Source organism: Rhinolophus ferrumequinum, chromosome 21, assembly GCF_004115265.2.
Source record: "Rhinolophus ferrumequinum isolate MPI-CBG mRhiFer1 chromosome 21, mRhiFer1_v1.p, whole genome shotgun sequence".
Taxonomy (NCBI): Eukaryota; Metazoa; Chordata; class Mammalia; order Chiroptera; family Rhinolophidae; genus Rhinolophus; species Rhinolophus ferrumequinum.
Genome location: NC_046304.1, coordinates 50,040,936 through 50,056,832, shown reverse-complemented (window position 1 = coordinate 50,056,832; position 15,897 = coordinate 50,040,936). Strand labels below are relative to the sequence as shown.

General features: G+C 57.7%; 2 protein-coding genes across 2 annotated transcripts; one reads left to right on the top strand and one right to left on the bottom strand.

The window, feature by feature from the left end:
* Positions 1 to 308: 308 nt before the first annotated feature.
* Positions 309 to 8,892, bottom strand: OTOP2 (otopetrin 2). Its single transcript, XM_033091596.1, has 8 exons — positions 8,762 to 8,892; positions 8,341 to 8,513; positions 7,784 to 8,117; positions 6,931 to 7,067; positions 5,757 to 5,815; positions 5,146 to 5,279; positions 2,669 to 3,552; positions 309 to 856 (listed from the first exon to the last, which is right to left on the bottom strand). Exons 3-8 carry the CDS (start codon positions 8,094 to 8,096, stop codon positions 686 to 688), a joined length of 1,698 nt encoding a protein of 565 aa, XP_032947487.1. The 5' UTR covers positions 8,097 to 8,117; positions 8,341 to 8,513; positions 8,762 to 8,892; the 3' UTR covers positions 309 to 685.
* Positions 8,893 to 9,345: 453 nt separating this feature from the next.
* On the top strand, positions 9,346 to 15,695 carry USH1G (USH1 protein network component sans). Its single transcript, XM_033091597.1, has 3 exons — positions 9,346 to 9,690; positions 11,876 to 13,096; positions 13,972 to 15,695. The coding sequence occupies exons 1-3, from the start codon at positions 9,527 to 9,529 to the stop codon at positions 13,973 to 13,975; spliced, it is 1,389 nt and encodes a 462-aa protein (XP_032947488.1). The 5' UTR covers positions 9,346 to 9,526; the 3' UTR covers positions 13,976 to 15,695.
* Positions 15,696 to 15,897: the final 202 nt, after the last annotated feature.

The following is a 15,897-nucleotide window of genomic DNA, read 5'->3' as shown; positions in this document are numbered from 1 at the left end:
GTTTTCTTCTTTGTAAAATGGTAGTTGGACTAGGTCAGTCCTTCTTAACCTTTCCTGTGTCATGGAACACATAAAAAATGCATATGTCACTTGAGGATAAAGGGAAGAGGATGGGGGCAGCCTGGGTACCCCGCCAGCCCCTCCCAGCCAGCCAGGTACTAGTCTGTAACTGGTTTGTAACTCAGACTCAGCTCACCCCTGAAAAGCTTGAGACCTGAAAATCTCCAGGGACCTTCCCAGCTCCTACCCTTAAGATCCTCTCCTGTGATCATCTCAGATGGGACAGCTGAGACAAGAAGTGGGGGACAGGGAGCAAACTGCAGGTTTATTGGTTCCCAGCTCCAGATGGCAGCACTGGCCAGGTCACAGGGCTGGGATGAAGGGTGGAGCTGGAGCCACCAACAGTTACTAGTCCTACAGCTGCAGGGAGACGTCTCCCTCCCGGTTAGCCCCATGCCCCAGGGTCATGCTGGGGTGGATAGGCATCTCCTGATTGTGAATTAAAAACTCATCCTGGGAAAAAAGAAAAAAAAACTTTTGTGAAAATTCCACTCTGAGGCCAGCAGGAAAGCGTGGTAATGTGGCACAGTGACTGCCAGCCTGGGTTTCATTCCCGAGGGTCTCTGGGTGGGTACATGAGCTGAGTCCCTCCCTCCACGTCTCCGTCGTGGGGCGGGGCGGAGCTTCAGGACATCACGTAGACCTCCAGCAGGCTAGAGACAGCATGCATGCGGTAGAAGATGCCGAAAGGCAGGCAGATGTTGACGATGGCTGCCCAGAGGGAGTAGCCATAGAAGCCCACCTCCACCTTGTTGCTGAAGTGAGGGCGAGCCCCGAAGGCGGGCATGATCCACAGCTGTGGGAGAGAGGGCACGGTTAGGACCTGGCCCAGACTGGGTCATTTATGTGGGCTTTGCTGGGGATCCCAGTTCTCTAGTTTGGTGAATGGCAGGGGATGGAAGCTGCTGAGTGGGGACCTCCTGCATCTTAGGCAAGGACTGGCACTCACTAAGGAGTTCAGGAAATGTGCCCAACTGAACTTGCCCACCTCCAGGTGAGGGCTCCCTACTGTGATCACGTCTCCCACCCTCAGTCTGGGCCACTTTTTGGGATGTGGGGAGGGGAAAGAGGTTTCAATAGATGGCGTGAGAATTTGGTACAAATGGCTAAATCAGCGGCCCTCTCCTGGAGAGAGATGTGCAGGGTGGCTGCAGAATCAGACACATCCTGGGCAGGGGCTCAGATCCAGCAGAAGGGTACCCCACCACAGCCCTTTATGAGCTCTGCTCTCCAGCTCCACCCCCACGCCCTGCCCCCTTCCCAGGTCTGCGAGGAGGTTGAAGCTGGAATCCTGCTTCATCTCTGGCTCTGAGCTCAGAAGGTTCTGGTGTGGGGTCTGAGGCAAAGAACAAAAGCTTCTAGGCTAGCCCCACCCTCCTCAACCCCAACGAACTTTGCCCTTCAACACATCACAGCTCCCCTCTGAGCCTATTTCTGTCCTATACAATGAAGGAGTTGGAGATGATGTTTTCAGAGTTGATCCAGGCATAGATACTAGAGCAAACACAGCCTCCCCAAAGGTGACTCCCAGCCTATGGGCCCGGTGGGCAGAAGGTGGCACGGAACCAGGGCTGGGCATCTGCACTAAAGCTGGCTCAGGATACGATGAAGTTTTGAGCCTTCTTGCTTCCACTGGTAGTTTGGAGATTGCTGATCCCTTTTTTTTAAGGTGACCTATAAGATGGGCAATAGTTAAAGTAGGGACTTCACTAAGAAAGCACCTCAGTTAGGATGGATTGTTGGTGTATTTCACGTAGGTGAAGCTAGGGTAGAATTCTCTCTGGAGATGTGTTTTATATTGGATATACCCACATTAAGGTTGTTTCTATATTATGAGTGTTTTTCTATTGGAGGTTATAGCTAAATGGACTATGTTCATATTGAGCAAAATTTATTTAGAGGTTTGTTCTTTCTTTGGGGTGTACTTATGTGGGTACATGTTTCTGTATTAGAGATTTCCTCTTGGGGACTGTATCTACACTGGGACATTTCTCTGTTGCGTTGTAGCTATATTAGGAATGTTTCTTTATTGGGGTGCACCTTCATGAAGAGTATTTCTATACATGGCATATATTTGTGTTGGGTGAAGTCTGTTGCTAACTAGAGGAGTTTCTTTTAGTCAGAGACTTTGCTGAGTCCCTGGGGAAGGGGCGGCTGTTGTGGGTATCCCGCTTCCCAGCCAGCCTGCTGCTGCACTCTGCTAACAGTCCTGCTCACACGTACACCCGGCTCTGCTACTTCCTGACATGGCTCCAATTATTCTAAGAAATAGGCTGATCACAAGTTCCCAGGAGCGGTCACACCTCCCACCTGGGGGGAGGGCCCCCACTCTCACCTCCACCCAGCCCCCCCGTCAGCATTCCCTGGGGTCCCTCTAGCTCTGGCTGCTGCCTAGATGCCAGTACACTGCGAATTCATTCTCCGTGTGCCCTGAGATGCTGTTTGCCTGGGGGCTGCCCCTGATCCCCTCTGAATCTGCTCCTTCGCTAGAGACCTGTAAGATTCCCTAGTAGGCTGGGGCAAGACAGAGAAGGTCAAGTGAATAAACCAGAAAGAACCTCCTGGTCTCCTCTTCCCTGCAGCCACCCCTACACCTCCAGTTACTCACGATGACATTGCAGAGCAGGAGAAACAGAGAAATGTCCTTCAGGCATCGGCGTCTCCAGTGGCCCCTGGGGGCCAAGGTGATGGCCTTTGCCTCCTGAGGGCCTGCTGGGCTTGGGCCAACCGGCCTGGGGGTGGGCGGGCAGGTGGGCAAGGGGTGGAGGGCATCCAGGTTGGCAAAGGTAAGGCAGGGCTCCTTGGGAGGGGTCTCGTGAGGCTTAGCCCCAGGGGGGCCCCGGTGGAGGCTCTCGATGATGAAGACATTCTGGAAGGTGTGCTGGGCAATCGTGAGCAGAGCATGGGCCAGGTTGAGCCCCCCCAGCAGGCCCCTGGGCACGCCTATCACGACGGCCACGATCGAGTAGTAGGAGATGGCGTACTGGCCCAGGGCGGCACCCATCAGCAGGGCCACGTCCAGGGTCCGCGTGGGGTTCTTATGGTGGTCCATGGCCCGGCGGTCAAAACGGTAGATGACTGAGCCGCCCAGGCTGCCCAAGGTCATGAGCCCCAGACAGACGATGTTGAAGCTGTAGTGGATGATCAGGGCGTGCTGGCTGTGGTCCCCCTCCCCACTCACTTGGACCTCGTAGATGATGAAGACGGCCAGCCCCACCATGAGGAGCATCAGGCCCAGGACCGGGCCGGCAAAGAAGGTCTCCTGGAAGAGGCTGACCCGGGACGGGGCGTGGCCGTGGCCTTGGCCGTGGCCATGGGTGGAAGAGGCCAGCAGCCTGCCCACGTTCTTCCACATGACGTAGAGCATGGTGGAAGCGAAGAGGCTGTACTCAATGTTGAAGGGGTACAGGTAGAAGTAGCCTTTCTGAAAGATCTGGCAGATGGCCGTGTCGCAGGGGCAGTCTCCTCCCACCTGGCTGCCCGCACGCTCCGCTGTGGAGAGAGGGGTACAGAGCCGCACTGACCTACCACCTTCCTGGAGGCACCCCGTCTGAAGAGCCTCAGGCCTGGACTGTGACCTTTGTAAGGGCGGGGTCTCTGTCTGCCACATTCACCACCATATCCCAAATGCCTACACAGGGCCTGGCATACTCATTCATGCCACAGGTATTTATTGAGCACCTACTGTGTGCCAGAGACTGTGGGACACAGCAGTAAACAATAACGGTTGCTCAAGGGGGAAAAACAATCTGAGCCGCAGAACTGCCCACTTCATCCCATCCCATTTCTTCAGGAAAACACTGCCCATCTGTCCCTATCAGTAATGACCCCTGGCTCTTCGAGATGGATGAGGTTCTGATCCTGATAGGAAGTAGCCTTCTTGGAAACCCCTCACGTTCCAGCTTCCTCTAAGCTCTCCCCAGCATCTGCTCAGCCCAGAAAGCAAGCAGCTGTGCCCACGTCTGGACCATGACCTCCCGTCACTTCTGTTTGAACCACACTGAAAGGTGTCTTGTCCTTCACGCAGACTGTGCTTTGTAGGATGCTGTGGGCCTTGGCAAACATCTCTCTGATCCTCAGAACTATCCCAGCTGGCTTTGCAGATGAAGAAACGGAGGCTCACTGAGATAAGGTGGCTTGTGACAGCAGAGCTGACTCAAACGACCCGGCTCTGAACCCCAGGGCAGGCTCAGCGTGCCTCTGCAGCGTGCCTTTCAGCAGCCCAGCATGCTCAGTTGGCCACCTCCCCAGGTTGATTTTAGCCATCCTCAGGAAGCCCTCTGTATGTGAAAGGAGGCCCTTTGTCTATCCTGCTGGACTGGGGTCTCCCCATGGCTGGCCTGTGTGTTCTGTTCTAGACGCTTCCATACTGGTGTGTGTGTGTGTCTTCAGGCGGAGTCCCGATGGACTCAGCCATCTAGTCTGGTCCTAGTTAGTGAGGTGCCCTAGAGAAGTCCAGAGAATTAAAACCAGGGGACTGTGGACCCCATTCTGCCTCAATATAGCATACTGGTTAAAAGCAAAGATGGATCTGAACACTAGTTCTCCAATTTCAAGCTCTGTGACCTTGGGCAAGCTACATAATTTCTCCATGCCTTAGTTTCTTCATCTGTAAAATAGGAGTATTAATATTACCCATTCATAGGGAAGTTGTGGGGGTTAAGACACTTAGCACAGCACCAGACGTATAGAGCTCAATAGATTGTCACTATTGTCATCGTGATTATTATTTCTAGCTTCTTGCCAGGCTCTCCATCTGATCCCATGCTTCCTCCTCGAGCAGCTCTGCCTCCTTTCCCCTCCCTCCAGGTTGATCACCCTTGCCCTTTCGTCCTGGAGCCTGAGTCCCTTCTTTGGTGGAATGGAGACCTGGACAGTGAGGCCTAGGCTGCACCCTCCAGGGTGAGAGGGTGCCCCTGATACCCCCTTCCTGAGTCACCCACACCTCCAAGGGTCAGAGCTTGGAGCAGGAGGAAGCTGTCCTCTCTCACGAGGGCATGGGAGACTGACTCTAAAAGTGCACAAAACACCCAGTCTGAGTTCTGGAAGTCATAGGGCCAGACTTCATCTGCAGTGGGGACTCACGGTCAGGAGCGAGGCGGGAGTGGCTGGCGTTGCCGTGAGAACTGCTGTGGAAGTGGGCCTGGTGTACGGACTCGTCCACCACAGCTGCCATCCAGATGGCCAGGTTGGTGGTCAGTGTGAACATGAGACCACACCTGTTTGGGGAGGGAGATCAAAGGCCAGTGAGTGTCTTTGGCTCATTTTGGGTCACTGGCGAAGTTGAGAGAGGGTTGGGGAGCTACGCTGGGAGACGGTATTGAGAAACAAGAAACAGTCAGGCCCCTGTGTGAACAGGAAGCTGAGTTTGGAAGGAACACAGCCTGGTGGGGATGCCATCCAAGAGAGGGCCGGGGGGTGTCAGGCCACCGCTGTTCCCTGTCCTAGGGGAAAGGACATATAGTGCACTACATAACCCATCCCACCAAAGCACAGGCAGGTGCACACACACACACACACACACAGCACAGCACAGGAGGATGGAAATCAAGCTGACAAAGCAAGGGGACTTTGGCTGAAACCCACCCCAGGGGCATGAAGAGGACCCTGCCTCAGGTTGGAAAGCCCTCATGTCTCCTGCAAGGTGAGCAGTGGCATTGTGGGCAAGGCCATCGAGCTGTGGAACAGGCACTCACCGGGTCAGGTCCAGGTGGACGTGAATACAGTCTTTCGCAGAGACCCAGAGAAAGTAAGTCTGTATTGCAAGAGAGTGGCGAGGTCATTTACTCTGCAGAACAAACACAGCTAAACTCCAGAGTGCCCACATCCAGGCCCAGCATAAACTTCTGTCTACCTCAAGAGCCCTCATGCTAAGTTATTAAGTTTATTTTAGCTTTGCAAAATGAGACCAAGAGCTTTCTCTTCTATGGAACGATCCATATAAAATAGTACTCTGCTCTTTAATAATGTGCAAAATGTCATCTGTAAAACTCTCTGGTTTCGGAGTTTGTGTTTTGCAAGGTGGAGGTCAAGCAGAATTTGGACTGTCTGGTTATTTATTCCTGAGAGCAAGACCAGCCTCAGGCTAGGTCGTGTCCAAGGCAGAAAGAATCTCTGGTGACTTCTCACTTCCCTTTGACAACACCCCCTGCCCCAACCTCATCCTTTGTTACCCTACAAGACTTCACTCTCATCTGGCTGCTAACAAACCCTTGCTATGTGGGGGTATCTGTATTTTCATTTTACCTGAGTCTCTTTCAAGCCCATAAAATGTAAAAGACTAAAACTATATAAATGCCAAAGTCATACATGTATTGAATTGTGGAAACCTGGCCACACGGGTGATGTTTCATGGGAGGGAACCATACATGTGATCATTCTGGTCGTGGTATGGGGCTGGGGTCTGTTCTAGTCCCGTATAAGACCAGTCCTGCTCAGTCAGAAGGTCTTCAAAAGTGTTATTTACGCTATACATACATATATATTTGTCTATCTGAGTCCAAAGTGGCCATGCCCACAGCAGGACCTGGGGCTGAGACCGATGCCTCCGACGGGCACCCAGGGAGGGCAGCTCCGTTCTAGGAGACAGACTGGTTGCCACAACTCACACCTCTTAGGCATTAACTGCTCTGCTCAGGCACTGCTCAGGTTGAAATGAAATCACAGGGCCCCTCAGTAGGTGCTCACATTTGCATATTACTTCCTTGCCAAGTCCTTCCAGATGTATGGACCCATATTCCCACTACAATCCTATCCCCACCTTATTCGATTGTTCAGAGTAGAAGAGGAGTGGAGCTCAGGTCTCCTGACCCCAGGCCAGATATTGGCTCCTTTCTACGACACTCAAGGACATTCCTCCCACCCACCCACCTGGACAATGACAAACACAGCCTGGGTGAGAGGGTGCAGGATCTTGATGGCCGACTGGCACTCAAAGAAACTGGAGTAGTAGCCGGTCTTGAAGACATCCATGACCAGAGTGCAGATCCCAAACAGCACCAGCCCACCTGGGAATCAGAGAGGCAGGAGAGAAGGCTTATAAATATGAGGAAGGATGGCTAGATGGGTGGTTGGGTGGGTGGTTACATAGATGGGTGGGTGGATGTATGGCTGGATGGATGGATAGGTGTTTAGGTGAATGGATGGATTGAAAGATGAATGAGTGGATGGAAAGATGAGTGTATGACTGAGTGTGTGGATGGATGTCCCACTGAGCCCCCATCTCTTGGGGCTGCATAGACAAGGGGAAGGGCCCTACATGGGCTCTTTCAGCTGGAGCTGTCATCTGTGTTCTGCCCTCCATCAGAAGATGTCCCATGACCACCCTTTTCCCATCTTTAGACAGGGCAAAGACGTTCCCCTTCGTCCCTCCTCCAGGACCTTTCCCTTTCTCTTCTCCCTCAAGAGCTGCCCACCTGTCCCTCAGCCACATCTACTCCTGCGGGGGGGGGGGGGGGGGGCTTCTGACCCCTCTACCTCGACGTGCACTCACTCCACTGTTCCTAGGAGAGCCCCAGCCTCCGGCTCCCTGCCTTTCCCTTTCTCTTCTCCCTCAAGAGCTGCCCACCTGTCCCTCAGCCACATCTACTCCTGCGGGGGGGGGGGGGGGGGGGCTTCTGACCCCTCTACCTCGACGTGCACTCACTCCACTGTTCCTAGGAGAGCCCCAGCCTCCGGCTCCCTGCCTGGTCCACCCCACCTCCGCCCACACTTTCCCTGGCACCTCGGAGCCAGATGGGGCCGGCGTGCGCATCTCGATAGGGGACAGCGTCGGGGAAGCGCGCGGTGCGGAGGAGGTAGAAGAGGATCCAGAGCGCCGCGAGCAGCATCATGGTGGTGAGCAGGGCGAACACGTCGGTGTCATACACCGCCACCTTGTTGAAGGCACCGCCACTGATGAGCGTGCAGGCGAGAAGCAACACATTCACGGCCAGCAGCACGGACAACAGGCGGCCGCCCTTCTTCCACACCTCGCGGGGTCCTGCCCGCGGCGCCCGCGGGCTCTCCTTGGGGCCGGTGGCTAGCTCCTCCGACATGGCAGGAGGTTGCAGGGGTCACTGTAAGGAAGGAGCGGACAGGACCCCAGGTTCATTCTCCCGTCTTATCCCTAGATTTGGGGACTGGGGGTCGTTCCTAACCCAGAGGGTGGGTGATGGAGGAAGAACTGCGATGGGGAAGAGAAAAGCTGAGTCTGCCAGTCTCGCGATATGGCAGCACCGTCGGACTCCGTCCGAGGTCCCCTCTCCCCAAATCCATCAGCCCTCTGGCCGGGGCACTCACCTGGCTGGGCCAAGAGCCCGCGCTGAGCTTGGGGTCAGAGGGCGGCGAGCGTCTCCTCTCACGCCTGGTGGGACAGGCGCTTTATAGCGGGGAGGACAGGGTGATTTACAGCCACAGAAGCTCAGCTCCGTACACCTCTCAGTCCCACTCACATGATCCATCTTTTCTCCGAGCTGAATTTAGGGAAGAGCGCGCCGGAGCCAGATAAGGTGAGATTTATATTAACCCGTTCAGAGGCGCCCCCTCCCCCGCCGCCCCGTCACCTCCGCCCTGCACTGCGGCACCCAGAGGGCACCCCGCCCCTGGCGCCCACCGCGCCCTGTGATTCCGCCCGCTAGTTGCCCGGAGATCTCATGCTCAGTGGACGCCCCGAGGGCCCGCAGGCATCCTGGCTCCCTCCCATCCCCGGCGCAGCCTGTACCTCTGTGCTCCTCTGTTGTTGGCCCGGACCCTCGAGACCCTTTCCCCGGCACCCTCACAGTGATCGAAATTCCTTCTTCCTCTATCCCGCTCCCCTATCCCCCGCTCCGCTGGACGCTGCGAAGTCGGGCGTGGGTACCAAGTTCCGCACGCGGAGTCCGCGCCCGGTCTCTTAGCGCCACCTGCTGGAACGCGGCTTGCATACCCCACGGGAGCGGGTGGCGGCCAGGACAGTCCGGTCCTACTGGCTCACTGGCGGTCAGTCCTACGATCCCTCTTAGGCCCACTGTCCTAAGGGTTGGGACTGCTCTCAGACATCTCTCCCCAGCCCTTGGCCTGTTCCCTTGACGGGTGACATATCAGGAGCCGCAGCGCCTGGGCTCTAGTGAGGACAGATCTCGGACTGTCCCCAGACTGGAGCTCACGGGGCGAGGCTCTGGGGTAGGCACTTTTGGAGAGAGGGTAGGACCTCGCGTGTGTCACCCCTGTGATCTCGGAAGCAGGGTGTTTAGGACCCAGGGGCAGCCCGGGGGCGGCTCCCTTGGGCCGCTGGAAATCCTCCCGCCTCCTGCCGGGTGAGCGGCTCAGATGTCAGTGTAGCCGCGGCTCTGGCGCTCCGCACCCTCCGTCTGCGGCAGCCGGGCCTTGCGGCCCCGGCCCCTGCCCGGTCCCCTCCAACCCCATGCCTCAGTCCTAACCCCGCCGCCCTCCTCCGCCGGGGGGCCTTTCCCCGTGCCCCCTGCCCGCCCCGTCGAAGTCGGGCGCCATGAATGACCAGTACCACCGGGCGGCCCGGGACGGCTACCTGGAGCTCCTCAAGGAGGCCACCCGGAAGGAGCTGAACGCCCCCGACGAGGATGGCATGACCCCCACCCTCTGGGCTGCCTACCACGGCAACTTGGAGTCGCTGCGTATCATCGTGAGCCGGGGGTGAGTACCCACCCCAGCACAGGATGGGGGCCCCTTAGACCCTCTCCCAAACTCCGTGGCACCCTCTCCTCTGAGTTGCTCCCTTCTCTAGCGACAGACCCTAAGGTGGGACCTTGGGGCCTGGCAGTCATGGGAGGGAGGGGGACACAAGCTGAGGTGTGTGACATTTGTGACCTGGATATGGGGCTAGGAGGGGAGGACTAGGATTTGGGGGTTCTGACTGTGGGAGGGGCTGCAGTGTGAGGGGAAGGTGGGCGATATCTCCCGGGTGGATGGCACCTGGAAGCAAGAGTGAGGGCATAGTGAGAACCAGAGAGAAGGTGCTGAAGTCTCAGAGGAGTCAGAGAGGGGTTAGGAAAGGAGCGGCTCCTCACTACCCACCCCAGCCTGGGATCCGAAGGGCTCTCCCAGCAGCGCCTCCTCCCCCATGCTGGGGCTCACATGCTCTCTTCCTGCTCATTGCTGGGATTTATGGACACTGTCCACAGCACCAAATGTCACTTGGTTCAGCCACCCATGACTCCATCTGTGCCCCTCCCCCACCAGTCTCCCTCACCCTCCCTCTCTCTGGGGGCAGGGGTTGGCAGAGTCCAGGTGTTAGGCCCAGGGAAGGGTTTTGGAGGTAGCAGTTGAGGAATGCAGGGTTCAGGGTCACTGAAGGGGGCTTTCCGGGGCTGAATGACACTGTGGACAACTTCCCTGCCCCCAGCAGTTTTATAAAGTCAGACTGAACTGGGCACCAGGGCGGCCTGGACAGAGAAAAGGAGTGAAAGAGATGCCCCAGGAGGGTCAATATGTGCATCTCAGGCCCTGGGAGATCGTGGTGGAGGGGCAGGGGCCCAGCTGGCCCTGATGCCAGGTGCTGGCCTGTGGCCTGAGCATGTGGTGGATGGGGGAACCCCCCCCCCCCATTGCACTCCCTGGGTGGCTGTTCCTGGGCCCGGGCAGCAGGTGGGAGCAGCCCCTAAGACTAGGCAGCTAAGCCATGTTCCAAGAGGCCAAGACTGGCCCCTCCTTGCTCCAGGAAGCCATCTAGTAATCTGCCCTCCTGCTCCTACTCTCTGAGACTCATGGGAGGAGGAGAAGAGGGTGTCCCCGTTGTGCTCTAAACCTCCCCAACTCCCACAGAGGGCAGGGTCGGGGTTTGATGGGGTATGGACCAGATGCCAAGCAGCACCTCCCCACATTGTCCTGCAGGACTTGGTGACAAGTAGCGGAAGTGAGGAGGGGATTGTTCAGGGAGCTGTAATGACAAAGGGGTGATTCTTTCTCCAGCCGTGTGAGGTGGCCTTGTGGCCTCATTAACTCAGGGCAGAGGAGCTGAGCTAGGCCCCTGAGGGAGGGTAGAACTTGGAGGAGCCAGCAGGAGCTTGCTCAAGTGAAGCACAGTCTGTTGTGCAGGGTGTTGGGAGGGGGCTGGATGGGTCCCCTGGACAGGCCCAAGCCAGCCTGCCTCACTGGGCTCCCAAAGATGGGGCAGCCCAGGGAGGGGAGGGCTGCTGGGCCCAGGTTGCAGACTTCCCTCCTCCTCTTCTGTAGTCCTGGCTGCCCCCACGCTCCCCTCCAGGCTCAGGCCAAGACCCGACACCTGCTCTCACACGCAGGCTTGCCAGGGCTGGCCCTGCTCCCTACAGACATGGCCATGCCTGCCACCACGCAGCCATGCGCCCTCGTGTACTCACCCAGGGCTGAGGCCCAGCACACACCACCCTCTTGCCCTCTTTTATGATCACTCCTGCACACGCAGCCACGCTCATCTCCACCACTTCCACGCCTGCCTAGAGACCCAGACTCTGGCCCTGGCCCACCACCTCTCTGGGCCATCTCCCCACTGGGCTCCATGAATAATTCACTCCTTTCTCTCTGGGCATCAAATATTTATCCCCTGAGATTCCCAGCCCTCAGTTCTCTTGGGGAAGGTCCCGCCTTGGCCCCGCCTTCTCTTTCACCCCACCCTCCGAGTGCCTGGGGCCATTTTTCTGCTGGGCTCACTCTATGTCAGTCTAGAGGCTCAGGGCCGAGTGTCTCCAGGAGTCAGAGGAGAGGTCTCAGGGCCTCGGGTCCCTCTTGTGTGCCTGTGGGGAGGATGAACCAGGTTGGGAGCTCCTCACACCAGCAGCCACTGCCGACTGCCTTCTGGAGCTGGACATGCCTCACCACCCGTCTCCACGTGTCCTCACTGCAGGGGTGACCCAGACAAGTGTGACATCTGGGGCAACACGCCCCTGCACCTGGCAGCTTCCAATGGCCACCTGCACTGCCTCTCCTTCCTGGTGTCTTTCGGGGCCAACATCTGGTGCCTGGACAACGACTACCACACACCACTGGACATGGCCGCCATGAAGGGCCACATGGAGTGTGTGCGCTACCTGGACTCCATCGCGGCCAAGCAGAGCAGCCTGAACCCCAAGCTGGTGGGCAAGCTGAAGGACAAAGCCTTCTGCGAGGCGGAGCGGCGCATCCGCGAGTGCGCAAAGATGCAGCGCAAGCACCATGAGCGCATGGAGCGGCGCTACCGGCGCGAGCTGGCCGAGCGCTCCGACACGCTCAGCTTCTCTAGCCTCACCACGTCCAGCACCCTGAGTCGCCGGCTGCAGCACCTGGCACTGGGTAGCCACCTGCCCTACTCGCAGGCCACGCTGCACGGCACCAACAGGGTCAAGACCAAGATCCAGCGGAAACTGGAGCGGCGCAAGCAGGGTGGCGAGGGCACCTTCAAGGTCTCCGAGGACGGCCGCAAGAGCGTGCGCTCTCTCTCGGGCCTGCAGCTGGGCAGCGACGTGATGTTCGTGCGCCAGGGCAACTATGCCAACCCCAAGGAGTGGGGCCGCTCCCCGCTCCGGGACATGTTCCTCTCCGACGAGGACAGCGTCTCCCGTGCCACACTGGCGGTCGAACCTGCCCACTCAGAGGTCAGCACCGACTCAGGCCACGACTCCCTGTTTACCCGCCCCGGCCTGGGCACCATGGTATTCCGCAGGAACTACCTGAGCAGCGGGCTGCATGGGTTGGGCCGCGAGGATGTGGTGCTCGACGGCGGGGGCACACCGCGGGGTCGGCTGCACAGCTCCCCCAGCCTGGACGATGACAGCCTGGGCAGTGCCAACAGCCTGCAGGACCGCAGCTGTGGGGAGGAGCTGCCCTGGGACGAGCTGGACTTGGGCCTGGATGAGGACCTGGAGCCTGAGACAAGCCCGCTGGAGACTTTCCTGGCCTCCCTGCACATGGAGGATTTCACCTCCCTCCTGAGGCAGGAGAAGATCGACCTGGAGGCATTGATGCTGTGCTCGGACCTCGACCTCCGCAGCATCAGCGTACCCTTGGGATCCCGAAAGAAGATCATGGGCGCTGTGCGAAGGCGGAGGCAGGCGCTGGAGCGCCCACCCGCCCTGGAGGACACAGAGCTGTGAGTGCCTCAGCCTTGAAGGGGTGGGAAGATAGGGGTTGGAAAGTGGGGGGATCTGCCTTTTCAAGAAGGAGGGATAGTACCGTATTTCATAAAGTCTAAATCACCATCAATTACAAGAGGCCCTACTTATCTTCTATATCCCCAGTTTAGAAAAAGAAGCTGCCCCTTTGATGATGACACAAGGTTTGCTTATACAGTGAATATAAAATGCACCTCGATTTTGGAGATATCAAAATGTGGGGAAATGGGTGTCTTAGTCTGTGATTAGTAGTCGTAGTAATCACAGCTGAGATGTTTGGAACCCTCCCATTTCCCGGGTACTGGAGATGTATCCTTGCGTGTATCCTCTCCTTCAATCCTCCCTAACTCCCAAGCACAGGGGTTACGTCGTCTCCATTTTCCAGGGGAGCAAGTGGAGGCTCAGAGGGTTCGAGTAGCTCACCCCAAGGCTCTGCTGCTGCTCTGTGCAGAGCTGGACTTGAGCCCTGGTCTGTGTGTGGCTCTAAAGCCTAGGGACTAGGTGACTCCCACGGGAGGGCAGAGTTATCATGTTCAAACAGCTATCATGGGGAGCTCAAGGCTGCTGCCACACTGGCCATGCTGCGGCCCGTCTCTGCCCTGCCCGTCCCTCATGGCGTCCCAGAGCCCTTTGGTATCTGTGGCCTTTACCCTACATGTCTGGGCAGGGGTGGGTGTGGGGAAGCAGTCTGGTTTAGAGTTTGGGGGATAGGAAGGGAACCCCTAGGTCAGCGTTCCTCTCCCTGATCGTCAGCCTATCTGGAGAGGGTAAGCTGTCAAAATGGCTGGTCTTGGTTTAAGATGATGTTTTGAAGGCCCTCATCTGAGGTCTGTTTCTGTCTCTTTCTCTACAGATAACAAGGGGCTTCTCTCCCCAGACCAAAATGAATTGCAAGTTGCCACAACCCATGGTGGGGCCTGGAGGTCCTCACAGTCGCCAGACCAGTAGCCCCCAGGGCCCTCCCTAGGGGCCAGGACCATGTGGGTCGTCTCCCTTGAAAGCCTTTCCACACTCCGCAGCAGAGGGTGTGGCCTGGAGGCACCCAGAAGGGTCCTGGAGCCCTGGAACCACCCCCATCCGAGTGGCCCTAAAGGACATGTGGATTTGTCAGAGGCTAGAGGAAAGGCAGGGGCCACTGGGGCCCCGGGGACTAGACGATGTGCCCATTAGAGCTGGGTGGGTGTGTGTATGTCAGGGGTGGGCATGGCCTGTCCCAGGGGCTATCGTCTGCCCCACCTCTCTCCCCAGGCTGGAGACTTACTCACTTCCTCCATTTTTGTGAAGGGAAGAGTTTGGGCTGCCTCCCCTCCCCACCATATACCCCAGAGAGGAGGTCCCAGCTAGACTCTTCAGCCAAATGCCCTGACTTTAGTCCCCACACCTGCCTTTAGCACGGCCAGGCCCTTTCTCCTCCCACTGGCCATGCTGGGGAGTTGGAGTGCCAGGCTGGAGTATTGGGGGTGACTGGTGACCTTGCCAGCTCACCTTGGGGTGGGGCCCAGCCTGACTCCGCCCTCCCCACCCTGTCCTTCACCCTCCCTCTCTGTTGTGCAGCCTGGGGCAGGGACCCAGAGGGTCAGGGTAATAGACACGTGGTGCTAGAGCAGCTGGCTGCAGTATTATCGTCCCTAGGCCCAGCAGGCGTGCTCTGGGCTGGAGAAAAACATCCACCCTCTGCCTCAGTCTCCCAGGCCTGAGATGGTCGGAGACGGGGTGTGGCAGGGCATCAGGACTCTGCTGGGCAAGTCCTGTGATGTGGACACAAGAGCAGCCTGAGGATGTGGATAATCTAAGCGGCTAATTGTCCCCAGGTCCCCAGGGCTCTGTGTTGGGGGTTGGTTGGTGAATTTCCCTTGAGGTCTGGAAGCGGCTGGGTGGCTGCGTGGTTCTTCATGAATGGTGGGTAAGCAAGAGCCCAGTATGTGCCCCTACTCTGGGATGGTGATGAAACCAGGAGAAAGGCCAGCCCCAGAGGGTCCTCAGACATGTGTCCTCAGAGCTCTTCAGTTGGACTGAGGTCACAGATGTGGGAGAGTCCCTCAGGAGTGCACACACGTGTGTGCACATTCACACCCCCATGCAGATGTGTCCTTCCTCCTCTGTCAACAATGGACCCCCATCCCTGACCTTCAGCTTGGGAAGCAGTTCCTGCTGGGAGCACTGCCACAGCCCCCTACCTCCTTCCGGGGCCCCCTTGGCTGGGGCAGGGGAAAGAGAACCTCCAAAGAAGGCCACAGCCTCCCTTTGGTGTGTCTGTGCCTGTGTGTGGGCCCTGTCTACACATGCCCAGAGCTGGGGGGTGTGATGGAGGTGATCTGTGGTCCCTGGTCCCACACAGAGGGCTTGGCTGCCCGCCACTGCCACCATCAGCCCACCCCTGTGCTTCTCCCCATTCTCTGGGCCTGAGCCTGGGGCCACCCCCCAAGTGCCTACTCGGAGCCCCAGGTGCTGCCCCTTCTCTCCTCTTCCTGGCTGTGTACTGCCTCAGCCCTCCTGGTTCTCCCAGTGCCAGGGTGGGCTGGGCTCAGTGACTCCCACCATTGTACAGATCACCCCTTCTGCAGGCTCATTATAACTTTTGTAGAGTACGTTCTGCATCATTGTCATGCCTGTGTCTTGTTCTTTAATCGTTGGGGGTAGGAGAGGGGTGGGGTGAAGAGAGCAAAGGGGTGGGGGTGGGAGAGGAAGAGGGACTTTTTGTGCCTTTAGGATTCGGTGCTATTCCTTGGAGGGGGTCCCGGGATGGATGGTTGGGCCCTCCCCCCACCATCCTGGGCAT

Excerpts from the sequence above, each read along its gene's own strand:
- OTOP2 (XM_033091596.1), bottom strand. The coding sequence starts at position 8,096 with ATGTCGGAGGAGCTAGCCACCGGCCCCAAGGAGAGCCCGCGGGCGCCG. Across the intron at positions 5,816-6,930 it reads CTGTGTTTGTCATTGTCCAG|ACTTACTTTCTCTGGGTCTC; the intron begins GTGGGTGGGTGG and ends CTTGCAATACAG. Across the intron at positions 5,280-5,756 it reads GTCCACCTGGACCTGACCCG|GTGTGGTCTCATGTTCACAC; the intron begins GTGAGTGCCTGT and ends CTCCCCAAACAG.
- USH1G (XM_033091597.1), top strand. The coding sequence starts at position 9,527 with ATGAATGACCAGTACCACCGGGCGGCCCGGGACGGCTACCTGGAGCTC. Across the intron at positions 9,691-11,875 it reads CGTATCATCGTGAGCCGGGG|GGGTGACCCAGACAAGTGTG; the intron begins GTGAGTACCCAC and ends TCCTCACTGCAG.